The sequence below is a fragment of the Schizosaccharomyces cryophilus genome (genome assembly GCF_000004155.1).
Source record: "Schizosaccharomyces cryophilus OY26 unplaced genomic scaffold supercont4.6, whole genome shotgun sequence".
NCBI classification, from domain to species: domain Eukaryota; kingdom Fungi; phylum Ascomycota; class Schizosaccharomycetes; order Schizosaccharomycetales; family Schizosaccharomycetaceae; genus Schizosaccharomyces; species Schizosaccharomyces cryophilus.
Genome location: NW_013185629.1, coordinates 841,985 through 867,860, shown reverse-complemented (window position 1 = coordinate 867,860; position 25,876 = coordinate 841,985). Strand labels below are relative to the sequence as shown.

Genomic DNA, 25,876 nt, shown 5'->3' with positions numbered 1-25,876 from the left:
GCTTGTAGCAAAGATGTAAACGAAAATCGCTGCTTTTAAAAAAGTAAGGCTTTCCTTTTCTATTTATAAATGCAAATTTTACTATGGGTCAGATAACATTTATCTCTTATTGCTTTAGATTACATGACAACGTACTTAGATAATAAATGATTTGCATTATTAGGATCAATTGCAAAACGACAATTAGAAAAAGATAAAATTAACAACAGAGTATGTGAAATAAGTGCACCAAGAACCTTCTTAGTCCCACACAAAACATGTACTTTGAACAAGATACGAAGTCTAAATATAAATAGCCAGTCTTACAAGAAACGTATCTGTATTAAACCACTCAACAGAGTAATTCATCATTTAAAAGGACCAGTTTTGACTTTGTTTTCATTCCGAATAGGAATACCATTGACGGAATCGAGTTGCTTGTAAAATTGAACAACTTTCGGATGAGCCATAACTTTAGAAGGAGAAAAGTTAAGTATTTGCAGACCTTTTTGAGAAGTAGCTCTTGAAAGAGCAACGTATGCCTGTCCTTTTTCAAATACACGACCCAAGTCTACCTTAACTCGATCAAGGGTTTGACCCTGTGCTTTGTGTATAGATATGGCATATGCTAATATCAAAGGAATTTGACTCCTAGATGCCTGAATTTCACCGTTGGGTAACTCTATGTTCCAAGTTTCTCTTTGTACCACTATGGTTCTCTCGCCGCCATTGGCAAGTTTGAAGCGTACAAGAGGCCATTTCGTCGATATAGATGATGCTTTTTTCATGGCCAGCAACTTATGTTTTTTTTGCTTTACATCGGGCAGATCATACGGAAGTACATCTAAGGTATCGTATTCAAAAGGATTTCTTCCTTGCATTTCAGCATCCTTCTTCTCCATTTGATACGTTTCTTCATCGATAAACCCAATAACTTTTCCCAAAGATCCATTAACCAATTGGTCATCAATATTTTTTATAAGCATTACCTGTGCATTTATCTTTAATACAAGGTTTGCAGGTGCCATACAATTCTGAAGCAACTTGTCTCGAAATTCTTTATCACGAACGGTGCCGCTGTCAATAGCAGTGAAGGTTAATGGGTCTTGATGGATTTGTTGCATACGCATACCATTGGACCGCTCGACTTCATGACGAGTTGGGAATAGCTCTGTCGGCAGAAGTCCATCTGCATAGTTGATTTCTCTACTTAAATACCTAAACTTTCTAACTGAGTTTTCTGATAATCTTCCCAGACGTAGCTCATTAAGCATGCCGACAAACTCTTCATCTTTTTGTCGAAAAACATGGGTTAAACCAATGGTATAATCCAAAGCAGTTTTCCATGTATTAGATTCAAAAGAAAATTTTGCTTCTTTTCCTGAATCGGGAACAGGTGGAAGCTGGAAAAAATCTCCGGTTAAAACTAACTGTATGCCTCCAAAAGGTCTAGCATCTTTGCGAATTACACGAGCTACTTCTTCTAACTTATCCATAAGATCTGCATCAACCATAGAAACTATCAGAGTTAGTAAATATATTAGGATGCTTTCAGTATACCTTCATCAATAATGAGAACTTTTGTTCGAAGCCAACGAGTCATGCTTTTTTTGTTTTTCTTAATTTTCGATACAAGAAAATCTACAGATTCTCTTGCTAACCCAGCACCTGCAAATGAATGCAGTGTAACACCACCAATGTTACATGCTGCTAATCCCGTAGACGCAGTAACAGCGACACGGTCTGTTTGCTTTCGGTGTTTGTTTTTTAATGCTTCAATGATTTTCCTTAAAAGAACAGATTTACCAGTACCAGCAGAACCAGTGAAAAAAATGCTGTGCTGTTGCTCAACGACCATATCCAAAATTCGTTTTTGTTCGTCAGAAAGGAAAATACTGGGGACAGACCGTTTCCGATTAGGATCTGAAGCAGTCCTAAACAAAGAAGAGTCAACAGGAATTTTGGAAGCGGTAGTAGAAACAGACGCCTTTTTTGTGATACGTCCATTTCGGGCTACCGTGCTAGATTTGGGCATGCTATCAAGTGAAATACTTCTGACTCCGGTTGAAGATTTTTGAAACTCACTCTTTGCATAACCTTTTTCGGGTTCCATTTTGATACTTTCTTCTTTGGGAGGAGTTGGATCTCCATATCGAAAAGGATCTAAAGCCCATGGAAGAGTGCGAGATCGCTTGATTGGATTCTTTTGCGAACGAGCCAAAGGCCTTTGAGTTGTGGGACTTCCAGAGGCCTCTTCAACCAGACGAGGAAGTGTAGAAGTAGATCGGTTAGCATTTGCAATCATGGATCCAGTTAACCTAGTATGCTCGACGGGCGATGATGACCAAGGAATTGCTCTTTGGTTAATTTCAGATTCAACGGCAAAATCGTCATCGATATCGTTTTCATCTATGTAAACTCCATGTAGAGTATCAGGAGTATTTCTTTCCTGCACGTCAGTAGGACTGAAAATTGGCAACGCTGGATCTGAAGACTCAAAGGCATCGTTTTCATCTAGGTTCTGAAGAATGGTGTTTGAAAATTCTCTCTTCAAAGGAGCAGTTGTTTGGGGGGAAGGGAGGTTAACTGCTTCTGAAGCCTGAACAGCAGGTTGGAAAGTATCTGAAGAGTAGTTATGTATATCCCTATTGACATTTGCGTTTCCTTTTGCTTGGGAATAAGCTAAAGTGTTTTTCTGTTGAGCTCTCTGAAACATCCTAGGAAAGTAGCACCGAAAAGAACGACTATATTTCAATAAAGAGAGACAAGAGAACATTCATTAAAGTTTAAAGATAAATCGACTTTCCGTTATATCTACTGCCTTGTCCAAAGAAGCAGCAAGAGGATCAGTCAATAAAAGAGCGCGAAATTATAGAAAACCAATTTTGTAAAGAGTCCAAAACTTTTCCAACTATAGTATTTGCGAAAGGATAAAAGAATCTTGTATAATATATTTTTAAATGAAACGTAAAGGTAAAGACGTATTTGCTCGTTAAAGACAAGAAGCTATTTCTTCCATTCGCCGAAGACGACTCCTTCAATGAAGCTTCAACACGTACTTGAGAAGATTTTTTTGTTATAATTACAAAATCAATAATAATTCTTCCAGCTTTTCACACGAATTCGACAAAACAAGCATTGGCTCTTTTGCAGTGTATGGGTAAAAGCAAGTACGACACACGCGTTCGCGTCGCGTTTCAAAAATTGAACAGGAAAAAATAAACAAACAAAAAAAGTAAAGAATAAAGGATCAACAGAAGGAAAAGAGGAGATTGCTTTGGTATGATTGCTGCTACAATTACAAACATTATACGAAATACTGAAAGTAATACTCACGTAGAAAATGAACGCGAGCAAACAAATGTATTTAAATTTGATGATGGAAAAAAGAATTTAAAAATGATGAGAAGCAAAATACTATCGATATAAATAAAAGACCAATACGACGAAACAGCCCTTTTTACTAATTCAAAGGAAAAGGTCCAATAATGGGAAGGACCGTTTTAGAAAAAACCCTTTTTTTGATTGTCGTACCAGCCGGAATTAAAACAAAACCATCTAAGATAAGTAATGCATCCTTTAGAATAGGGATTGTATATTAACGAATAGTTTACACTCGATAGAACACGCACAGACACTTGCAAAAAGTTGAACTGGTCAGCATTAAATTAAAATGTTAAAAGTGAAAAAAATGAGTGGAGAAGAGAACGGAACAGGAGAGAGGTTTAGCAAAGAGATTCCTGTTAGTAAACAAAAAAGAGGAAAAATGTAATAACAATAAAGTATAGTTAAAACATGCAAAGTACAGAATTATAGTACTAACAATTATTGTAGAGTTTAAGTTAGGAAAAGAAAAAGAGCAAATGTGACATATAACAAGTTTAGTTAACTTTCTTAACTTCATTGGTATTAGTGCCCTTTAGCTTTCGCTCAATCATGCTCTCAGCCTTAGGAGCCATATAGGTGCCCAGTACGTGATCCCAGAAAGTAAAGAAGGGTTGAGAAAAGTTCTTTTGGAAACCGTAAGGTTGGTGATGAAGATCGTGATAGCGAGCATTGTTAGCGAAGAAGATTTGAAGAGGATCGTAAGGGAAAAGATAACCACAGTGATCATCAACAGTTTTCAAAGTGGATAAGGTAAAGAAAACAATTGCTTGGTTAGCGCTTAAACCAGCGATGAGATAGGCAACGCCAGCACCCAAAGTGTCTAAAATCAAACCTTCAAAGGGATGGTTGTATAGAGCACCCATGGCATAAGGGACCTGTAAACGATGATGGTGAGCATGGATCATGTTGTAGAGTTTCTTGTTGTAGTGCAAGTATCTGTGCCAAAAGTATTGCCAGGTATCGATAATGAAAAAGGCAAGGATGTATTGGAATAGGGGTACGAAATAATTGTAAGCGAGAGAGGGGAGAAAGGGGAGAGCATCGATAATGGCCGGAAAGTTCTTTTCAAAAAAGGCACGATAACGCAAAAGTTGCAATTGATGATTTACAGGTTCGGGGTAGCCTTCGAAAAGAGCCAAGGCGACTCCGACGACAATTTCACAGACCTGCTGAAAGACGACGGCGCCAAAAACAGCCAAGTGGGGAACGCGATTACGCTTAGTAAACTCCTCGGGAGAATGGATACGATACTTTTCAAAAAAAGGTGACTTCAACCAATGAAGAAAAGCAAAGAATCCAGAGGCCACCCAATACACCAGGATAGGCGAGATTAAGGAAGCCGTAACTGGATTCCAGGTAGTAAGCATTTCCCATTTCGTGACCATGATGGCAAAACAGACGATATGTGTGAACCTAATAGGGACCCAAAACGAAAAGAATAATAGAGGAATGAAAGAACGGAAACAGGTGTTTTAAAAAATACCTGAGTTTCACAAAATGAATCTTTCACCCGAAATCTTGAAAGAGCAACAATAACAGAACCAGCTGAAGCTCAGAAATTCCTAGCAGATTCGCACAAAGTCAAGCACACGCGGAAAAGCAAAAAGATGAGCGAGAAAATTCCACAGCACACGCTCAGTTACCAATCAACGAACTAGAGACTTTTCCTGCCTGTTCTAAGGTCGTGTACCTGAAAAAAAGAAACTGGAAGCAATTTTTTTCCCTGCTTTGCCTTTAATAAAGAGTGTTTTTATTCACAAGACGTTCTTCTGAGAAAGCTGTTATTGTTAAAGGCAGGAGACAAAATCACCAACAAACAGCTATATAACGAGAATTAAGGGTTTTGCAAACTCCTATAGTGTGTTTTTGCGTAACTCGTAAATGATTCGGAACAACAGACAATGCAGGTCGGAGCGTTACCATATATATATATTATCAGATGGGACAGGTCGTACGTATATCAAGGACCGTCGGAAGAAACGCTTCCGGTATCGAATGACTTTATAAATAATAAAAAAGTCTGGAAAGCTTCTGGAAGCGAAATAATGAATCTTTGCGTAGATTGATGACTAGCACGTTATGTAGAGTTATTGACTTTTAAAAAGAAAAAGATACGCGAAATCAAAATCACAGGGAGACAAAACAAAAAAAAGCGAAAAGTACGAATAAAAATAAAAATAAAAAGAAGAAACGTAAGCTTTTCGAAAAGGAACCCTTTGTAATAAGATATAAATCAACAAGACTGTATTGTTTTGCAACGGAAGTAAGGCATTTATGTATACAGCAAATTCGACAACCTGATAATTCACAAATCTCGTGTTATTTTTGGTGTAGTAAAGTCGTAACGTTTTTAAGCTCGTTCCCCTGATTAATCGCACGCTTTTGTTGGATTTGGTTGGTTGATTCGATGACCCGCTATGACTCTATTATTTCGTTTATTGTTTGTGGGGAAACAATGATCTAGCAAGGAAAGAAATATACAAACAAGAATTCTAATATAAAACAAAAAATATCACAGAAAAGCTCGAGAAATCTCGTTAATAAAAAATATAAGCGATCAAGGAAATGTATTTTCTGCTTTCTTCTTTAATTCTATTGGAATTCATTTTCTTTCTGTTTCGGCATTTTTCTAACTGATTACCAAGTTTATTATAAGAGCCATGCTTTCTACTTTCCTACTAAATGCTGACCCTACACGAAACCCCACTTGAGAAAGCGAGTCGTAATGCCGAGTAAGCTCTCATAGGCGATAAAAGCTCTTGTTATTTTCGATATTTCGGCTGATTAACTCCTATACTTCTTGATTTATGCCTATAGATATAACATGGAGGATAAAATTCCTTTTTTTTTTTTCGTAGCCTCGTCGCTTGCTCCTCCTTAATCAATCCTAATCTTATCAAGCTTTGGATTGGGTTTTCTACTTAAGTCGGTACATATCCCTTTCGTTCGTCTCCAAACTCAATCCAACTACACAACGACTGCGGAAAACATTCCATTCCCAACTCGTTCTGCATTTTTTTGGGTTTGTTCTTGTTTTCTCTATTTATTTATTTATCTATTTTGGTACAAGTTGACTGTGCCTTTCTTGTCCTTTTGTAAATTATTTGTTTACACTGAGATCAGTCTTGTCTTTTCCATCTCTCGTCTTCTCTCCCTTCCTACTATTCATTCTCTTTGGTTTGTTTACAGTGACTATTTCCACACGAAATTGCCTCTGTTACTTATCCGAATCCTTATCTGCTTTCTCTCTTGAATCCTATTCATCAACTATCGGGCATTTTTTTCCATTGATTATCTAGCCCCTCACTTATTATCTGCTCGGGATCTGTTTGGCTGTTCTTCCCTTCTGACTTTAACGTTTATCACATTTTCTATCGCAACCCAATTTTTGTTACTTTTAGGTAGCAACGGCGCTGTATCTTCCAATAACCCATTTAAAATTTTTTCTTAAAACGCTAGTTTTTGTTAACTATTTAATCCATAATTATCCCTGTCTTGGTTATATAACCGCTTCGCTTCCTGCCACGTTGTTCGGCAATTCCATTGCTAATCTTTTGGAAAAGCCACAGAAAAACATCGACTCTTCCTTATACAATTGATTTTTCTTTCTTGGCTCTGTCAATTGCTGTTTGGTTCATTCAATCATAAATAATTTTGCATTGTACTGCGCGTTAAGGGTTTTGCTGGTATTAGATTCGCCTAAGTCTTTCTGTTCTTCTTCTTTTTCCATTGGCGTAATAGCTTCTATTCATTTTTTTAATTGAAACTTTTTTTGGGTACAGAATTAGTTTCTTTTCCTCCTCTTTCAATTCTTGATTTTAGTCTTTTGTTGATTTGTATTGGTCGTTTCATCTCAGTCTTTTGTAGGTTTATTAATTTATCCAGTTTTATTTAAAATATGAAGGTTATGCAACGCATCGGCGAATGGGTTGAAGAAATGGACCTCAGAATTGCCCGCAGTCCCGTCGGTCGCTGGTTCCGTCTCGAAGGATGTGGGCATCCTCGCGAACGTAAAGGTAGCCGTTTTAGTGTTGAAATTCGTGCTGGTTTAACCACCTTCTGTGCTATGGCTTATATCCTTGCCGTTAACGCTTCCATTATGATAGATACTGGTGGTCCTTGCGAATGTACCGCCTCCGACCCCAATGACTGCGATAGCGATAAAACCTTCGCAAGCTGTAAACAAAACTTTCACCGCGACGTCGTCACAGCTACTGCGGCTATCTCTTGTTTGTCTTCTATATGTATGGGTTTATTTGCTAATATGCCTGTTGGAATGGCTCCGGGTATGGGTTTAAATGCTTATTTTGCCTATCAGGTCGTTGGTTTCAATGGTACTGGTCGTGTGCCTTATCGTGAAGCTCTTTTGGCCGTTTTTGTTGAAGGCTTCATCTTCACCGGTCTTACTATCATCGGTCTTCGTCAATGGTTAGCTCGTGCCATTCCTACTTCTCTTAAATTTGCAACGGGTGCTGGTATCGGCCTATATTTAACCATTATTGGCTTGACTCCTAGTGCTGGTCTGGGTGTCGTTGGCCATTCTACTTCCGATATCGTTGGTCTTGGTGGTTGTCCTCCAGAGTATCTTTCGTCTGACTATACTTGTAATGGCCATGAATTGCAATCTGCTCGCATGTGGGTAGGTATATTTTGCGGTGGTGTCTTTACCGCTGTTCTCATGATGTACCGTTTCAAAGGAGCAGTCCTTGCTGGTATTGCTCTTGTCACCATTGCCAGTTGGCCTCGTAGATCCAAAATTACCATGTTTCCCCACACTGAAAGCGGCGATTCCGACTTTAACTTTTTCAAAAAGGTCGTTAGCTTTCGTAAAATTAACAGCATTTTGGTTGCTCAAAACTGGAAAGTTACTGGTGGTCAATTTGCAATTGCTTTAATTACTTTTCTCTATGTCGATATTATGGATATGACTGGTACTTTGTACTCCATGGCTCATTATGCTGGCCTCGTCGATTCCCGAACCCAAGATTTTGAAGGATCCGCCGTTGCTTATCTCGTCGATGCTTTGAGTATCTCGATCGGGTCTCTTTTCGGAGTCTCACCCGTCACCGCTTTTATCGAGTCTGGTTCCGGTATTTCTGCCGGCGGTAAAACAGGAATTGTCGGTATAATCATTGGTATCTGCTTCTTCATATCTCTTTTCTTTTCTCCTATCTTTTCCAGTATTCCCGTATGGGCCACCGGCTCTACCTTGGTTCTTGTTGGTAGTTTGATGATGAAAAGTTCAGCGCTTATTAACTGGAGTTATCTCGGTGATTCCATTCCTGCCTTTATTACGATTGCTTTGATGCCTTTTACTTATTCAATTGCTTATGGTTTAATTGCTGGTATCATTTCATACATCGTTTTGAATACTATCATTTACATCATCGACAAAGCATCCAGAGGCAGAATTACTCCTGGCGATTACGACCAGAAGGAACCTTGGACTTGGCGTGTCGAAGGTGGTTTGTTGCCTCCTTGGGTCAAACGTTTGCTTCATGGTGAAAAGAGATTCTGGGAAGACCCTAATGATCGTAAACTGAATGAGAATATGGAGTTAGAAATGAGCAATACACCATCTTTCACAGAAAAGAATAGTGAGAAAGGTACTATTACTATGAAGGAAGCAACTCGTGATGTCCTTCCTCTAGATGAAGGAATCGGTGAAAGCGAAACTATCCGGGAAGCTCGTCATGATACTCCCTACGCTGGTATTGACACTGTAACCGATATGCGTATCTAATTTACTGGTGTGTGCGATCATCTTTTCAACTATGTTTTCTTCCCCGGAAAATACAATCATCTTCTAAAACTTGTTAATTTCCTTTTTTGGTACTCTAATTTTTTTTAATATCTAATAAATTTTTAATAGTGGTATTTGTTAATAAAAATAGGAAGTTCTTATTCATCTCAAAAAGGTAATTCATTATTTGCATACAAGACGAAATAAAAAGATTAAACGAAAATGAACATACAAAAAACAGATTAAGGCTTTCAGAATATCCTCAACTGAAAGTCATTGATTGTTTACTCTGAAGGGAGCACATCGTCTAGCAAAGCAGCTACCGCTTCGCGCTCTTCAAAAGATGCGTCCATTGGCTTCATGTAATCAGGCACGGGAGCAGAGAAATCCCTTGTTGTTGTACTCAATTCATCCTCCATGGCGGCGTCGTGAAGTAAAAAAGGAATTTTAGCATCATGAGGATACTCTTCAACAAGCATATGTGGTTCAATAGACAAAGTTAAGTTTAAGTCTTGTATCGTAAATGAAGACTCATGGTGCCGTCTTTTATCCAGTAGTCTATCCATAATTGAAAAGCACTTTGAAAAAATATTTTTTATATGGTTTTCCAATCCTGCTAATATTACTTCAGGCACGGATTTTTCTATTCCGCCCAATAACCCATTTTCTAAAGCAATAGCAGTTATACGTTCTTTAAGTGAATCGGCATCGGGGACTTCCAAAGTTTCTGAGGCAAGGGGAGCAACATAACCAGCTTTAATATCATTAACAAAAACTAAAAAGTGTTAGAGAATATATAACAATTGAGTAAGTACCAGAATTTAGTTTATCACGGGAAACTGGAATTTTGGGTAATTTTGCAATCCTCGTTTCAAGTAATAGACCAGGAAGTTGAGGTGGAGTGCTGGATTTTTCCTAAACATATATTAAATTAGCTTTCCAAAAAGCAAATAGAGATTCAGAATCAAGGATTCCAAGGATCAGTTCGTTACTTACCTTCAAAACCGCTTTAATCCTTTCCCGATCTTTGGAGCTTAGAGATAGGATGATTTTTTTCAACTTTTTGGCTTGTGCATTATGAGAAGTAAACTTTTTGTGAACAAACAATGCTCCATCAGATCGCTTTCGCTTCACCCACGGCAATTTATTCACAGCAGACTTCCCTGATCTCTGTAAGTCTTTGACTATGCTTAGAATAAATTGGTTGTGTAATTTGACTAACCGTTAGTAGTTGAATTATCCATAATTCTTCTTACCAAATTTTGGATCATTAGAGTACTTGGACAGTAGGTTATTTAATTCCTTGCGGCTCAACTGGCCAACGATGAAGTCTGTAATACACATCGTATACGTCTCATATTCATTTCCCAGTAAGCTTTGAAGCTCAGAGACGAGTTTTATTAAAACATTGGATTCACCTTTGGAATTCGGATCTTTTGGGACAGTCGTTTCGACTTTTTCAACAGATGTCTCTACCATCCTGGCGGTAGAAATGCAAAAACAAATAAAAACAAAAGGGAACAAAAACTAATTGCTGATTCTAATATCTAGCTATACACTTCGTTTTCCACTCACAAAAGGTCTGAACCAAATAGGGTGCGATTCATACACCACAAACAGAATAGAAAAACCAGCCTGTAGTTTTTCCGTTTAGTATGGCTTTCTTTGCATTCAAAAAAACTATATCTTCCTCAAGAATCGTGAATACAGGACCAACAAACCAGACAACTTTTCAATCAAACCCAGGCTAAATCCTTCCTATAGTTTTTCGTTTAAACAACGTAGAAATTCTTTCTTAAGCCTAAAATAACAATAATTACTTTATGTTTATCGGTAAACAGCACCTTTTCCACAGGACAACGATTTCTTTTATTTTGAAGAACATTTTAAATTTACGAGATGCAAGACATGGAATGCTCGCATCGAAAAATGGTCCTCCTATAAATAAATTGAATTTCAATAGCTTTTAAAGTCTTCTTTTCTTCGTATTATTTTCTTTTTGATCCCATATTCTCCATGAAATACACTTTATTTTCATTCACATATATACAAGCATATATATATAAGAAGGGTATTAGTAGCATATCTATGTTGTATTATGTATAATATGATTACTTATAACAATGAACATGTAAAGCTAAGCATATAATATGCCTATAGTAGAAAAGCATTTTTTATATAATCATATATGTGATTCATGGTTTGAATGCTGTGAAGAAATGAAAGCAGCAGTATACCTGAAAGGTAGCTTAAGCCCCATTGAATCGTACAATTAATAGTTGGATTTTTGTTACAGATGCTTCTTTAGTGGTCTATTAACATTCAATAGCTTCTCTCCGCTCTTTCTGTTTTGGCCTTTGTACTTGTAATTGAAATGGATGAAAAGGTTGAAGGTGGATCCTCCAGCTTTTCTAAGATGTCTGCGTCAGATTCATTATTACGTTCTTCTTCCAAGGGTCTTGGATCTTCGATTTTTTTTCAAAGTATTTCTCGAGGTTTAACTTTCGTGTTGAATCAGCTAACGATTCGCTTCACGAGTCCTCAAGCATATGCATATTCATCGATTCATTTTGAAATTCTGAGGAGCACGATCCTGTTCATAAGTAGGGAATCGGTCCGTCTTGCTATGCAACGTATGCCTTCTCAAGAGAACTGTCTTGAAGATACGTTTAAAGCACCAGTCCCAGACTCCAAGTACCGTTCTGGGAGACTTCAGCTGGTTAAGAACGCTTCTGTGATTACGGTTTATGCTGGCATCATCGTTTCCATTCTTGTCGCTTTTTTTTATATGTACGCTATGCCAATATTTCCTTACAAAACCATTTGTATATTATTATATTCTTTTGCTGGCTTCCTTTACCTTCTTTCAGAGCCTTATTATCAAATTTTGCATTGGAGAAGACAATTCTCCCCTACTGCCTCCGCCGAGGGTCTAGGAATTATTTCCAATACAGTAACCTCATTCTTAATTTCTTTTTTTTCTCAAAGTGAAAATCTTTCCGTTCTCCCGTTTGCTGTAGGAACGCTTATGGAATCCATTGTTAATTTTATCACTTTATACTCAGTTGCTAATGAAAAGTCACTATTCATTATACCTCGAAGAGTTTTACATGAAGGGAAATTGGTTTATTGGGAGGATTCTTTTCTCCGTGTCATTTCTTCTCATATGTTTCATCTCTTGCTTAAGCATCTAATGACGAAAGGCGACAAAATAATGATTGCATGGTATGCTACACCTTCGGTACAAGGGCCTTATGCGTTAGCCTCGAATTATGGATCTCTAATAGCCAGAATTGTTTTTCGTCCATTGGAGGAGCATTCTCGAATTGTGTTTGCACAGTTGACGCATTCACCTGAGAAACAAGATCGCAAGAAAGCGACTGTTCTTCTTCTTTGGATTCTAAAGTTATATTTCTATTTAACTATGTTCATCATATTCGGATATAATTATTCAAATATTGTTTTATTATTCGGCGCTGGTAAGAAATGGGCTTCAGACGAAAGCGCTAGTGTTTTATCTTGGTATGCATTTTACATTCCCTTTATGGCTGCGAACGGTGTTTTGGAGGCTTTTTTTGTATCTACAGCCAGTTCTTTGCAGTTATTAAGTCAGGGTAGATGCTTTTTGCTTTCTACCATCTTGTATTTTGTCAGTGGGAAAGTCTTTTTGGATTGGTTATCTTTAGGAGCTCGTGGACTTGTTTTGGCCAACATCTCAAATCTTTTAATCCGTATCTTATTCGTTATTCATTTTGTTCATAAAAATTTTCCTTCCCTCAAATTCTCTGAGTCGTTGCCAGGGCTGTTTATCAGCTTGTTAGCTGGTTTATTTTCAGCCATCAGCAGAACCCTTCTTCATCAATTTGAAATACATAACATTAGATTGCTTTTGTTTATAGCATCCGCACCTACATTGGCGATTATTTATGCCGTCACTATACTTACGCTAGACAAAGATATTTCTATGCTTATTATGTCAAGACTAAAAAAACCTCATAAAGACTAATTAATTTCTTATTGTCGATAACTAAAAGAATATTCTAATAAACAATTCCTATTGTACATACTTCTATGGGGCCTTAAATCAAAAAAAAGAAAGGGAAAAGAAAAGAAAGGTCTCAAAATGTTACCAGTAGCCATCATTAAAATCGCACAAGAACGTTTGAATTTTGAAGATGTTCTTTTACATGTTCAATACTGCAAGTTTTGCGGTGGAATATACCAGCAGCAAGAGCCGCATCACAATCGGTTTCCTTAAATACTTGCTCGAAATGTTCAGAAACGCCTGCACCGCTAGAAGCAATAACGGGAATGTTGACGGATCCCTTAACGAGACGGACTAGTTCTATGTCATATCCAGCATTTGAACCATCTTGATCCATGCAGTTCAAAAGGACTTCACCAGCTCCCATAGCTTCGCATGCCCTAGCTAATTCAACAACATCCATATCACGATATTCCCTTCCACCCTTTACGGTACATTGATACCAAGCATATTCTTCTCCGTTTGGACCAAGATGGGGAGTTTTGATGGCATGATGCTTGGTCTCATCAGGGCTTTTGACATACTGGCGCTTAGGATCAATGGAAATAACAACAGCCTGACAACCGTATGCAGCAGAAATGGTCTCGATAGCGGTGGTTCGAGTCAGTTTTTGGTCATTAGCATAATATTGCTCAGCAGCATATACAGCATCACTGCCGATGGACACCTTGTCGGCACCCGAACGGAAATAAGTGCCTGCTACTTCAACAGCGGAATGCACTGTACCATCAGGATCAATGATTTCACGGATACCACCACCAACAGTCAAAGGAACGAAAACGGTTTGAGCAGCTTTAGCGAGCACTTGAAGCATAGGAGCATCTACTAACGGACAATTGCGAAATGAGGTGATATTTAAGAAAACAACTTCATCGGCACCTTCTTCAAAATAGCGTTGACATAGTTCAACAGGTTTTCCGAGGTTTCGAACTTCGCCACCAGCATTAGCTTTCTCGCGAACGTCGTATTGATCACCTTTGGTAACAACGAGATCGCCAGCATCGTTCGAACGGACATCAAGACAAGCAATGACACGCTTTGTCAAACCTCCGGCAGCGTTTTCTAGCAATTGAGTGTCCATGCCACTAATGGGCTTTTCATAATTTCCAGATAAGAAAGCTTGTATACAGCGTAAACCAGCAGCACCACTTTTTTCCGGGTGAAATTGTGTAGCAAGGAAATTTTTCTTCATAATAGCACCCACAAACATTTCATCACCGTAGCGAGTTGTAGCCACATGAAAATCACTAGGAAGCTGCAAATTCGTAGCGGGAATCATGTAGGAATGGACAAAGTAGAATTTGTCATGGGGTTTTAAGCCGTAGTATTCTTTTTGGGTATTGGAACGAACAGCACAGGAATTCCATCCAATGTGAGGGACAGTCTTGTCCTTGCTATTAAACTTCTGCACCATACCAGGGAAAATACCAAGACCCTTGTATTCAGGTGCTTCTACCGAACCTTCGAATAAAGCTTGAATACCGACACATACAGCCATAAACAACTTTCCAGAGAGCGCATATTTGCGCAACGGTTCAAGATATCCTTCTTTTGCTAGAGATTCGCAAACAAAGCCAAAATTACCCACGCCAGGGAAAATCAAGCACTGACACAATGTTAGTAACACGTCCGTGATACTGAAGTCGAGCTTTTCATCCATTTCTGATGGTTCATTCCCGTTTAACGGCATCAATCTTTACTTATCTCTTCCAACATTCATGGACGAACTAGCAATTCTTCATTAGCCTTTCCCATACCTCAGCTTTCTCAATTTCGTCGGGATTTCGAATCCAATCTACTTCGTATCCCAAGTGTTGAATAGCATTGACTAAAGAGCGTACGTTTCCGCTCCCATAATCGAGAATAGAGACAACCATGGTTATGGATAAATGCAGACGCGTCCTTTGACTTGTTTATGCATCTGAGATAGTGGTGTATCTTAAGCTTCATTATATAACTATAACGTATTACTTTGGGTATTGTTATTCGGGTTTCGTTTCGTAGGACATGTTCAAGTGTCATACAGGTCTTGTCTAGCCATAAATTTTGGATAATGAAGTTTTGTGTATCGTTGTTTAAAATTAGTGTGGTATACTCAGTTACGCAATTGAAACAGAGGGTTGAATGAAAAAAGAACGTAAGACTCCTATAACAGCAAAAGGTATATAACCTTCGTTGATAAACAAACAGTGGGTAAACAAATGGAAAGGAAATGCTGATTAATCGAGAAATCAACATTGGAATGGGGCTTCATTGTATAGGATGGAATTTCTTTAAGAAACAAATAAAAAATGTTAGAAAATGATTCTTGTGACCAATTTTTCGGGTACTTTCTATGACTTGTAAATCCATACATTTTGAAAGTTGCAGACAGAAACTATATGTATATGGATTGCAATGAAACAATTTGATAGGTTTAGAAATGGAAAGAAACTTAAGCGATGTCATTCCACAGTCAAATGGAATGTTTCATTCAATAGACGAAGAATGTCAGATCTGTTTTGAAGGATATCATTGCTGGTACATGTAAGCAAAAACAAAACAAAATAAAAAAGCTGCTGTTGCTATTGTTACTAAAGGAGCTGAGCTATCTTCATTCTAAAAGTTCGATTTCTCTATTTCTTCAAGTTTTTTTTCTGACTTTACTGGGTCCAGGTAAACACCAAATCCACGGAATGAAATGAGGCAAACGCTTCCCTTTTGGTCATGGGCTGCTAAACGTTCAAGAGATGCTTTTCGTAAACAATCCAAAATTGATAACTATCGATCTAGAGCTGCTTACAAATTGCTCGAAGTATGAGAATTATGAATATTCTGTTGCAACAAGAATTACTAATTCTTGAAGCTAAACCAAAAGCACAGATTCTTAAAAAATGGATTTCGTGTCATTGATTTGGTAGGAACGGTTTTGAAGGATACTTTCTGGGTTTGTTACTGACTATGTATAGGGGTTCGCTCCAGGCTCCTGGTCTCAAGTAGCCTCGAGGGCTGTAGGTTCTGAAGGGTTGGTTGTTGCAGTAGACATTCAAAATGTAGCACCGCCGCAAGGAGTCCTTCCGGTGTACGGTGACATGCTGGAACCTCAAACACGTGCCAAAATACAAGATGCTTTCCATCAACATCGACAGCAATCAAAGGCTGATGATTTGACTGTAGATACAGTTTTGAGTGATATGTATGGATTGCCCAATGATTAGTCGCTCCTTACCTAACTCTTGCTAGGCTTCATTCGACTACAGGCATACGCATTCGAGATCATGCCGTATCCATGGTACGAAAATATCCAAGTAAAGCAGCTCCCAGATCTACAATTAACAAATTTAGGATTTATGTAACTCCGCATTTCAATTAGCCAAAACCTTTCTTCGTCCTGGGGGTTTTTTTGTTTGCAAATATTATATGGGATCTGAAGAGCAAGAGTTTCAGAAGTCTCTAATGAAGATTTTTAAACGCGTCCACGTAGAAAAGCCAAAAGCATCTATAAAAGAATCTAGAGAAGCATATTTTGTATGTTTGGGACGGAAATAGTACAGGCACCGTTCTTGAGTACATCTTTTTATTCTTAATACGCCAGCTATAGCTTTCGTTACTTCCAACAAAACATATCAATGATATGCATTTACAAATTATACAACATAAAAACCATGATATTATTACCTACACCTCCTTTGTTTAAATACACTGGAAACGTCCAATCACCCAGAGCTCATCGCCCGCGATGAGGCTCTTAGCTTTGATTTCTTTTTTCTGCGTTGTGCCTTTTTAAACGCTCTTGCATCTTCGCTCGAAGCCTTGCAAGTGCCTCTTTTGTATGCTCGATGTCGTTACGTGTACTTTCTTCCTCCCGCCTTGGAGATTGATTCTGGCTATTCCTTGAAGGTCTTCTTACAGAATGTTCAATCGAAGGATTTGAACTTTCTTGCTTATCGCTGTAGTGACTCCATGTTGTTTTAGGGATGGGAGTTAGTTGTTCAAACATGGTTGTGCTAATGTCCGGCCTACCGCTAGATGTACCTGTAACCGGCATACTCTTGTCATTAGTAGATATATGGTCAGAAGAAGCACCTTTACTATTTGTGTAGCCCGAACCGACATCTTTCTCCTTATGATTTTCATGATAAACCACTTCCTTATTACCGTTTGCTAAGATGTTGTCTTTATTATTCGAGAAGTCCGGAGTCTCTATTTTTATTTCCTTAGGTTCGTCAGCAGACAGTGCAGTCCGATTGGAAATTGGAGTAGAAGTATTGAATACATTTTGATTTGCAGGTTCAGTGCGATTCCCAAGGGTTAAAGAGGAAGAAGTATTATATGATGCCTTATTGCCATTCCCTTTCTTAGCATCCATTGTTTGTAAATACTTATCTTGAGTGGCTCTCGGTGAATTGAAAGCACGAGATTCAGAGAATTCTTCCAAAATTAGTGAATCTTCAGATTCAGTTGAGCTTTCACTAAGTTCGTAAAGCTCCTTACCATTCTCCTTTATTTGATGGGTTTCTTCAACTGAACCAGATATTCCCGTCCTGTTGGACAATAGGTTCTGGTGATCAACTTGTGCATTCGAATTCTCTCGTTGAGAGGATTTTGATTGAAGAGGAGTCGAATGGACAGGGAAATTCGGTAACGAAGGAGAAGAAGCGCCATTCGGAGGTCCAAACAAAAAAGGGCTCGTGCTAGCATTTCGTTCATAGTGACTCAATTTATCTTGTAAGTTGTGCAGCATAGATTCAATACTTTCAAGCCGTTGAAACAGAACCAATGAGTCGGAATTCGTATCTGCAGCAGTTTTCGGAGAGGAGGTAGGGAAAGGAGGATCCGTTTGTGTTGGAGGATCATGGAAATGAAAAGGAGATGGAGAAGAACGGGAAGGAATCCTGGATCGAATGGAAGATTCGGAGGCACGGAAAGAAGAAGATGGCAAGGGTTGTCGGTGTGAATGAAATCGAGAACGTGAAGGTGATAGATCATTTATAGGGGTTAAAAAGGGAGCATCGAAAGAAGCGTCATTATTGAGATCAAGATGAACAGGCTTGTTTGGTGAAGACAACTCTGACTGGACTTCATCCGTTCGGAGTGTTTTCTGTTTAGGGGTTCGACCACTTGCGACCGTTTTCTTGGGAGACTTTTCACCCGCATATTGCCTCTTTCTCTTTCTAGAAGGATGATTAGGAGGAGGGATAAATTGTATATCAGACTTCTTCGTCGTTGAGTTTCTATCTTGTGTTTCTAGCGAGCTAGCCGATGGCTCGTTCAGCTGTTGTTTTTCCCACTCCAAATATTCATTTTTAGCATTCTTCCAGAATTGCTTAAATTTGGTCCACAATCCAGCAGAAGTCGGATTACCTGGATTCATCTCATTGTATGTCTTCAACCTCAATCCTTACAATTTGCTGTTTCCTTGATATCTGCACGTTCAAATAAACAAAAACCCTATATTAATAAAATTCTTTTCAAAAACTACCAAATGATGAGAACTTTTCCAACAGTTTCGCTCTTCTAAGTTCGTTTGTTGGAAAAGGCATGTATAGCTTAGTGCCGGAATAGGCCTCAGCATGGGTCTGAAGAGTCGAGAGAAAAGTATTTTACACTTTCAAATTCTTGAATCAATATGAGGTTATCTTAAACATTGTGTAGGCATCTTTTCCTTTTTCCTATGCAGGGATTGCAAAATGCTTATTCAACGAGCATTTCTAAAGCTTTTGCAAAACCAACAAGGAATGGAAAATAAAAAAACTCTTTTCTAGCAAGAAAGAATCTTCCATGAACGGATACATTCTCATTTGATTTGACAGTCCGATTTTTTAAATTATAACTATCCATAAAACCCTTGCAACACTTCTTTTGTTGTCAAAAGGATATCCCTCTTTGTCAAAAAGCTTTTCCATATTATTTATTCAAGAAAAACATAATTTACAAAGAAAGAACATAAATTGTCTCTCAGTAATCTCCCTGCCAAAAAAAAAATGCCACTTGTAGGGCTTACTGGTCCTGTATGCAGTGGTAAGGACACTTTAGTAGAATTTTTAGTTACAGAACTTGGTTTCAAACCTATTGAGCGAGTATACAAGGCGGATGAACGAACCGACATTGTTTACCAAATCGACAATAAAATACTAGTAGGAGTCAATGCTCTAATAGACTATGTAACCCAGCATTGGCGAAGCCGTTTTGTCATAAATGGAATTCCTTCTACTCAACTTCTTAATGGGATCTTAAAACGACCCTTTTTCCTTCTTGTTTACGTTGATGCTCCTGTTCTTACTCGCTTTCGTCGGTACACAAGGTAAGTGGGGTGTCTTTTTCCCTAAGTAATCTTGTACTGTATTATTAACAGGTCTTATTGTGAGTTATTTCCCGCGAACAAACAGGTTCTTGGAGACTGACAACGACCTTCCCATCTGCAGGTAGAAGCGAAGCGATACTCCACAAGCTTGGAAGAGTATGCTTCCATTCTCGTCCTCCATACCTGATTTGTTCTTGGAAAATAACTTCTATAGTCTAGTTACCCTCATTTAAAAAATACTACTCTCGAGCAATTTTGTGCCATTCAAGATGAAGCAGCCTTCAAGAGCGATAATAGCGTCAATCGTCAGCGGTCTCTGGCTCATGTCCATATCAACAACGACGCTTTTGACAAACCCATCTTATGGGATAAATTAAGATGCGCAGATGTAATGAACAATGACAGATTCCGACCCTCTTGGGATAGTTACTTTATGCAGATGGCCGGTTTAGCTGCTATGAGAAGCAACTGCATGAAGCGGCGTGTTGGCTGTGTTCTTGTTCGTGATAATCGCATTATTGCTACCGGTTATAATGGAACCCCTAGAGGGATTAAAAACTGTAATGACGGCGGCTGCCCTCGTTGTAACTCTGCTCAGTCTTGTGGTACTGACTTACATACGTGCTTGTGTCTTCACGCAGAGGAAAATGCTCTATTAGAAGCTGGACGTGAACGTATTGGATCCAATGGTATTCTGTATTGTGACACGTACGTATATTGAAATCTACGTACCATTTTCTAACTCTAGTTAAAGATGTCCCTGTCTAACTTGCTCGGTGAAAATTGCTCAAGTTGGCATTAGCGAAGGTTTGTTGACTGCAAGATATGAAATACTAATTCGAATACACATAGTTGTTTACAGCATGTCTTACAGTATGGATACCCACAGCGCATCGATACTTGAAAAAGGTGGTGTCCGTTTACGACAGTTTGTGCCGCCCGAGAACAATGTCTTTTGATGCTTTGCTTGTAAGAGCTAGTCGAGTCATATTTCTTAAGTCCATTTACAAGATTCATCTTGCTGTATCACAACGATCTATCAATCTTTAAGCTTTTTCAATCGTTACAAATTTTTTAAATAAAATAGATATCCCCAAAAATAAACTGTTTCCATTTTAAATCTATATGTAACCAATGGTAGTTTATGTATTTCATTAATTTGATGAGGCAAGGAGATCTTGAAGAACCTTAACCATATCAGCACGGGATACCAATTGACCCTCATCACTCTTTTCTTTCAAACCCATCCTTTTTATACGTACAGCATTTTGGTCAATTTCGTCCTGTCCTAGGATAATGGCGAAAGGTACACCGTACCTGTCAGCTGCATCAAATTGCTGTCTGGGTTTAGGCTTAGCTTTATACAAAAATTCAGCTTTAATTCCATTCTTCCAAAGATCATTGCAAATCTGCATACGCTCCTTTAAGAATCCAGTCCATTCCTTACCACCACCGAAAGCCATTGCGAAAACATCGACTTCGTTGGCACGAATTTCCTCGTCAGGGATTCTGGATCTCAAAATAGAGAAAATTCTTTCCAAACCTAAGCTAATACCGACACAAGGAACTTGGCTGTTCTTCTTAGCAGCAAACATACCAACAAGGTTGTCGTAGCGACCACCAGCAGCAATAGAACCGACACCGATGCTATCATCATTGGAACGATCAGCTTCTGGATCTTCAGAGGACTTCTTTTCAGTTGAGCTCTTCACCTTTGGAGCTGATGCTTCCGTAACAGCCTCGTAAATAATGCCGGTATAGTAGTCAAGACCACGAGCCAGAGACATGTCGAAGGAAAACTTATCCAAAATACCAAAGCTTTCAAGATAGTCAAAAAGTAAATCCATATCTTTAAATGCAGCACTTGCGGAGGGACTGCTAGACAAGAGAGAATCGCTTCTTAATTTTTCCAGCAAAGAGCGATCACCCTTAAGCAAAACGTATTCACTAATTTTATCAGCGACCTCTTCGGAAAGTCCCTTTTCAACGACCATTTCACGCTTAACTTCTTCCCAAGGAAGCTTGTCAAGCTTGTCAACAGCACTGGAAATAGTACGGACCTTGTCAGAAGGAACACCACAAACGGCGAAGATGCCGTCCAGAATTTGGCGATGATTAATTTTGATAGTATATTTACCAACTTCCAAAGCATCTAAACTTTCTACTAAGACTTTGAGAGCCTCAGAGTCGGGAATCATGGGATCGAAAGAGCCAGCAATATCGAAATCACATTGATAGAATTCACGCATGCGGCCCTTGGTCATAGCCGGTTGATCTCTCCGATAAACTTTTGCAATGTGATAGCGCTTAATGTTGGTTACCTTAGGATTCATAGCCAACCAACGAGCAAAAGGGACAGTCAAATCATAGCGCAAAGAGCAAAGTTCACCACCTTGATCTTTAAGATCATAAATCAATTTGCTGTCTTCTCCGTACTTTCCGGCAAGGATTTCCTTTAATTCAAAGACTGGTGTGTCTAAAGTTACACCGCCATGGCGCTTAAAGATATCGGTAACGGTTTTGAAGATATGCTCACGCAAAACAACGTCCTTGTCGTACCAATCCTTCGTTCCTTTAGGCGTCTTTAAAGTGAAAGAATTGTCTTTCTTCTTTCCTGAACCAGATTCGCCAACCTTGAGGTTTTTTAATGCTAAAAGTTTTTCTACCTCCTTGTCAATTTCATTTTTAGGGGCTCCTTGGCTTTTTAGAGTTCTAACTACATTTCCTTGAGCCGAAACCCTTTCGTTAATGTCTTGACCGACAGTTGTCATCCTTCTGCTCCAAGTTTTTAATGACCGGCAGAATGTTGGTAGTTTGGTGGTGAACAAGTGTCTGTTGAAGGTGAGCATAGATGAGAAGTTATTCTGCTAATAAGAATTTTTTAACTACTACCATAAAAAAGCTGATAACATTTATAAGTTTTTTAAAGTATTTGACGTGGTTTTAAGAATTGCCGGTAAAGGACTTGGTTTAAGAAAAAGTAGGAGAAATCACAGACCTTGCAGCACAGCCTGAAACACTATTACTTATGAAAAAGCTTGAAAGTGGTAATGTTAGAGATATCTATAGTTTACATTGTAGTGTACTTATTGAATATAATAATCGGCCTCTATGGCTTTTATGGTTTTTCATGCATATGTAACTGGATTCAAAATTCGGATCAATCAATGAGTAAAGTATCTTCATAATCAATGTCAGAAGATTATATACCTAATGTCTAAATGTTAAATCATGACAAAACCCATACCGCTTGGTCTTGACTTGTCGATATTTTTCTCAGAGTCAATTCCACCAGGTACCTTGGGACAGCGATAGTTGTAGATATAATAATTTAGGTAACCATCACCTTCACCGAATCGAAGGTCTTTCAAAAACAAGTTATTATCCAAAACGGTCACGGCGTTGAACACATCAAAACGAAGCTAGATACTTGTTAATAAAAACACTCAAATAGTCTAGTCTGATCTGACTAGAGAAAAACGTAAACATACGCGATTAGCAAGGATTAGGGAATCTTTGATCAAAAGCTTGCATCTTTCAACAAACTTGTCCGAAGAAGCCTTGGAAGTGTCTTTAGGATAAGAATCAGAAGCATAGTAATATAAGTAAGCTGCTTTAATATCACTATACTTTGGATTTCCAAGCACGCTAGAAGGAAGCGAATAAAAGGAAAAAAAGTCGGTAATCCTTTTTGTTTTAGGATCTTCCACAACATAACTCCAAATGACAGGACCTTTAGAAACTTCGTCATTGCCGAGGAACCAGTGTTGTACTTCGGTTTCATTAAAGTAGTGAGCCAATTCAAACCTTTCTAAATAGCGAGACAATAAAGATTGAACTTGGGTAACATCACGCTTTTCCATAGGACGCAATCCAGGAGTAGCTGTTTCAGAGGGTAAATGATATTTAGCCATTTCCTTTGTAGGCGAGCTTCCAAATGGAAGAGGAGCGAAGCCAATCTCATACAACTTCTTCCAGTTCAAGCTGCGGTGCATGTAACGGCACACACTAACTGGACTGGGAATTAAGATACCGGCAGTATAAACAGCTTGCCAAACATCAGTGAGATGGCATCTACGGGTAACTTCTTTAATCAATAGAGGCGTAAGACGTTTACTACGCAGCTTTTTGTGAATACACAAAAAGTTGACTTCAGCGCACTTCTCAAAGAGTTTGTCACGCACGCGGATCACTAAAGGCACTGCAGAGATGAATGCAACTAACTTGTTTGAAGCTTTAACTCGAACACCAACGTGCCAATCTTTGACATAGCCTGGTGACATTAAAGCCCACCTCAAGAACTCTGCAGAATAAGCAAATCGTAACATCGCCGAAGAGTCTTCCACGTAGTTTTCCGTTAAAAGTTCATAAACCTCGCGCAACTATATACGTGTCATCGTTAGTAAATACTCTCTACTAGGCAAGTATTATGTATGATGGTAAACCCCTACCTCGTTGTCATCTTCCAAATTCATAGTTGTCCATTCAAACTCTTTCAATAAGCGATAGGGCTCCTTTGGAACCATATTAATGTCCGTATTTGGGTCAATAGGGCCTTCAGCTTCGCATTCATCATCTGTTTATTCGAGCTCGCATTAGTCTTCGATTTCACTTTTCTTACTTATCGTAGAATCATACCAAATTTGGGAACAGGTTGAGTCTTCCAAAACTTAAAATCATCATACGTCTTAGCTGGAGTTTCAGTCTCTTCTTCTACTAAAGAACGAAGTGCTAAACGGTCCAAAAGTTCGCGAATTCCGCCCTCGGAGTAACTGCTTTCTGGTTTTTTCTCCCCTTGACTATTTCTATTATCCATTTTTTGCTATCTTGACCGAAATTGTCTAAAGTTGCGATATTCTGGCTTTAGTTTGGTAGGGTGTCCATGAACACACTGTAGACAAACCAGCAGCATGTAGAAAGTACGTGGATAAGACGTTTTTCAGATAAATTTTTTCCTTTTTTTATACTCCTTCTTAATTCTATTATTTTAGAGAAATCTTTTAAATGAAATTTCGAAGGAAAAGCATGGGTAAACAAGCCTGAGTCCGTTCTTCGTTCTACATCCATTTGCTCAGCTCATCTATCAGAAAATAAGCATTAAAAGGGTTACCGTTCCTACTCGAAGCTATAGCCTTGATTACTTAGGATGAGGACTGTGCTCACTATGTTTTTGTGAAAACAATGTTCGATGAGATTTCCATTTTCTAGTGCTACTCGAAGAGATGGATTGAATAGAATTGCAAATGTGTTTATATTTTGTCTAATTGATAATGGTTCTTGCTAAAAGAAATGGCTTAGCTGGAAGTATTCGCTAGAATCTGGTGTTTGTTTACATTGGAAAATACTCAAAAATGTTCGTCCCTTCTTTCTTCCTTCAAGAGCATTTTATTTTTGGAGAGGTTGGAGAAAGGCTAAGGCAAGCAAGAGGAAAGAGCTATATCTACTTTGTATCTATTATTCAACTAGTATTGTTTCAGCGAAGTAAAAACGGGTTGGAAAATTAGTCAAAATGGAGAGCCAAGCAGACAATTTTTCTGGAGAAGCTGATTTCGAACAAGAAGATCTGCATGTTATTAGATTTGTAAGTAAGGGTTCTCACTTTTTGTTACTAACTTGAGACTTTGGTTATAGATGATTGGACTCTCAATTTCAGTACCCATGCTTATTTTGCTTTTGATTATCGTTAGAAGATATATTGATTGTAAACATAAAAAATATCGACTTTTCCGGGCAGTATTGTGTTGCATGTCCATCTACGATGAAGAAGATAATGAAGCCGACTTCTATAATATCCCTGCTACTGAATCTACGATTACTCTTCCTCGCTACTCTCCTACTCTTCAAGAGAACGAAGAGCTACTGGGAACTTCTGGAGAGCGCGAGGGTATTGATGTCGTTTTAACTCCTTCACGGCTTCCTGACACAGAGCCTAACCCATATCCCTTTCTGTACAATACAAGTAGCAGGCTTCGCTTCATCCAAAGAATGGAAATAGAGAAGTTGCAGTCACCCCGAATTTCTTATCACAACCTTGGAGTTGGACGTTGTAACGGCGGTCGTATTTTACCATCCTATCCTGAACCTGCCCGTATTCACGTCTCTCCAAACGATCCCAACGATTTTTCTGATAGAAGATCTTCTTCTTCTCAAAATACCACTCTTTCAGAGTCCTTCCATACGTCTGCATCTACGCCTACACCTTATTCTCATTCTCCTCCTCCTTACTGTTACGGCACTATCAATACACCTCCGCTTGAGTATAGTGTATTTTCGAATGCTAGTACCTTGGTGAGTACTTAGCATTTCTGTTTTGCCGTTTTCTTTCATCTACAGGGCTCATGGTTCCCTTTTTTTTGTGGCTTACGATTACTTATGCCACGAGTTCTACTAATAATATCTATTCTTTTCATTTATTTTTCTTTTCATCCACCTGCGAATT

The 25,876-nt window shown here is 38.6% G+C and overlaps 12 protein-coding genes across 13 annotated transcripts; 5 read left to right on the top strand and 7 right to left on the bottom strand.

Moving 5' to 3' along the window:
• Nucleotides 1–42: 42 nt before the first annotated feature.
• Nucleotides 43–3,154, bottom strand: SPOG_01253 (pif1 helicase Pfh1). Its single transcript, XM_013169526.1, has 2 exons — nt 1,540–3,154; nt 43–1,498 (listed from the first exon to the last, which is right to left on the bottom strand). The coding sequence occupies exons 1-2, from the start codon at nt 2,753–2,755 to the stop codon at nt 348–350; spliced, it is 2,367 nt and encodes a 788-aa protein (XP_013024980.1). The 5' UTR covers nt 2,756–3,154; the 3' UTR covers nt 43–347.
• Nucleotides 3,155–3,324: 170 nt separating this feature from the next.
• On the bottom strand, nt 3,325–5,332 carry SPOG_01252 (sphingosine hydroxylase). Its single transcript, XM_013169525.1, has one exon. The coding sequence runs from the start codon at nt 4,749–4,751 to the stop codon at nt 3,861–3,863; it is 891 nt and encodes a 296-aa protein (XP_013024979.1). The 5' UTR covers nt 4,752–5,332; the 3' UTR covers nt 3,325–3,860.
• Nucleotides 5,333–6,165: 833 nt separating this feature from the next.
• On the top strand, nt 6,166–9,282 carry SPOG_01251 (transmembrane transporter). Its single transcript, XM_013169524.1, has one exon. It carries the CDS (start codon nt 7,265–7,267, stop codon nt 9,107–9,109), a length of 1,845 nt encoding a protein of 614 aa, XP_013024978.1. The 5' UTR covers nt 6,166–7,264; the 3' UTR covers nt 9,110–9,282.
• SPOG_01250 (SAGA complex subunit Hfi1) lies at nt 9,207–11,091 on the bottom strand. The gene is made up of 4 exons (XM_013169523.1): nt 10,366–11,091; nt 10,106–10,326; nt 9,925–10,024; nt 9,207–9,884 (listed from the first exon to the last, which is right to left on the bottom strand). The coding sequence occupies exons 1-4, from the start codon at nt 10,586–10,588 to the stop codon at nt 9,394–9,396; spliced, it is 1,035 nt and encodes a 344-aa protein (XP_013024977.1). The 5' UTR covers nt 10,589–11,091; the 3' UTR covers nt 9,207–9,393.
• Nucleotides 11,092–11,335: 244 nt separating this feature from the next.
• On the top strand, nt 11,336–14,353 carry SPOG_01249 (Man5GlcNac2-PP-Dol translocation protein Rft1). Its single transcript, XM_013169522.1, has one exon. The coding sequence runs from the start codon at nt 11,484–11,486 to the stop codon at nt 13,113–13,115; it is 1,632 nt and encodes a 543-aa protein (XP_013024976.1). The 5' UTR covers nt 11,336–11,483; the 3' UTR covers nt 13,116–14,353.
• Nucleotides 13,102–15,031, bottom strand: SPOG_01248 (imidazoleglycerol-phosphate synthase; the record flags this gene model as incomplete). The annotated part of the gene is made up of 2 exons (XM_013169521.1): nt 13,102–14,760; nt 14,912–15,031. The coding sequence occupies 2 exons, from the start codon at nt 15,029–15,031 to the stop codon at nt 13,252–13,254; spliced, it is 1,629 nt and encodes a 542-aa protein (XP_013024975.1). The 3' UTR covers nt 13,102–13,251.
• Nucleotides 15,032–15,582: 551 nt separating this feature from the next.
• Nucleotides 15,583–18,785, top strand: SPOG_01247 (the record flags this gene model as incomplete). 2 transcript variants are annotated; one of them, XM_013169519.1, is made up of 5 exons in its annotated part: nt 15,583–15,948; nt 16,000–16,050; nt 16,103–16,329; nt 16,377–16,425; nt 16,479–18,785. In XM_013169519.1, 5 exons carry the CDS (start codon nt 15,835–15,837, stop codon nt 16,680–16,682), a joined length of 645 nt encoding a protein of 214 aa, XP_013024973.1. The 2 variants fall into 2 exon arrangements, with proteins under 2 accessions (XP_013024973.1, XP_013024974.1); XM_013169520.1 differs by having other exon boundaries at nt 15,835–15,948; nt 16,377–16,506.
• Nucleotides 16,797–18,863, bottom strand: SPOG_01246 (uncharacterized protein). Its single transcript, XM_013169518.1, has one exon. It carries the CDS (start codon nt 18,505–18,507, stop codon nt 16,882–16,884), a length of 1,626 nt encoding a protein of 541 aa, XP_013024972.1. The 5' UTR covers nt 18,508–18,863; the 3' UTR covers nt 16,797–16,881.
• Nucleotides 18,825–20,549, top strand: SPOG_01245 (deoxycytidylate deaminase). The gene is made up of 4 exons (XM_013169517.1): nt 18,825–19,437; nt 19,657–20,145; nt 20,192–20,244; nt 20,290–20,549. The coding sequence occupies exons 1-4, from the start codon at nt 19,118–19,120 to the stop codon at nt 20,394–20,396; spliced, it is 969 nt and encodes a 322-aa protein (XP_013024971.1). The 5' UTR covers nt 18,825–19,117; the 3' UTR covers nt 20,397–20,549.
• Nucleotides 19,053–22,418, bottom strand: SPOG_01244 (cytoplasmic histidine-tRNA ligase Hrs1). The gene has a single exon (XM_013169516.1). The coding sequence runs from the start codon at nt 22,284–22,286 to the stop codon at nt 20,592–20,594; it is 1,695 nt and encodes a 564-aa protein (XP_013024970.1). The 5' UTR covers nt 22,287–22,418; the 3' UTR covers nt 19,053–20,591.
• A 66-nt stretch (nt 22,419–22,484) lies between these two features.
• SPOG_01243 (N-myristoyltransferase 1) lies at nt 22,485–24,344 on the bottom strand. The gene is made up of 4 exons (XM_013169515.1): nt 24,076–24,344; nt 23,889–24,013; nt 22,929–23,819; nt 22,485–22,859 (listed from the first exon to the last, which is right to left on the bottom strand). The coding sequence occupies exons 1-4, from the start codon at nt 24,251–24,253 to the stop codon at nt 22,662–22,664; spliced, it is 1,392 nt and encodes a 463-aa protein (XP_013024969.1). The 5' UTR covers nt 24,254–24,344; the 3' UTR covers nt 22,485–22,661.
• Nucleotides 24,076–25,862, top strand: SPOG_01242 (uncharacterized protein). Its single transcript, XM_013169514.1, has 2 exons — nt 24,076–25,018; nt 25,069–25,862. The coding sequence occupies exons 1-2, from the start codon at nt 24,947–24,949 to the stop codon at nt 25,735–25,737; spliced, it is 741 nt and encodes a 246-aa protein (XP_013024968.1). The 5' UTR covers nt 24,076–24,946; the 3' UTR covers nt 25,738–25,862.
• Nucleotides 25,863–25,876: the final 14 nt, after the last annotated feature.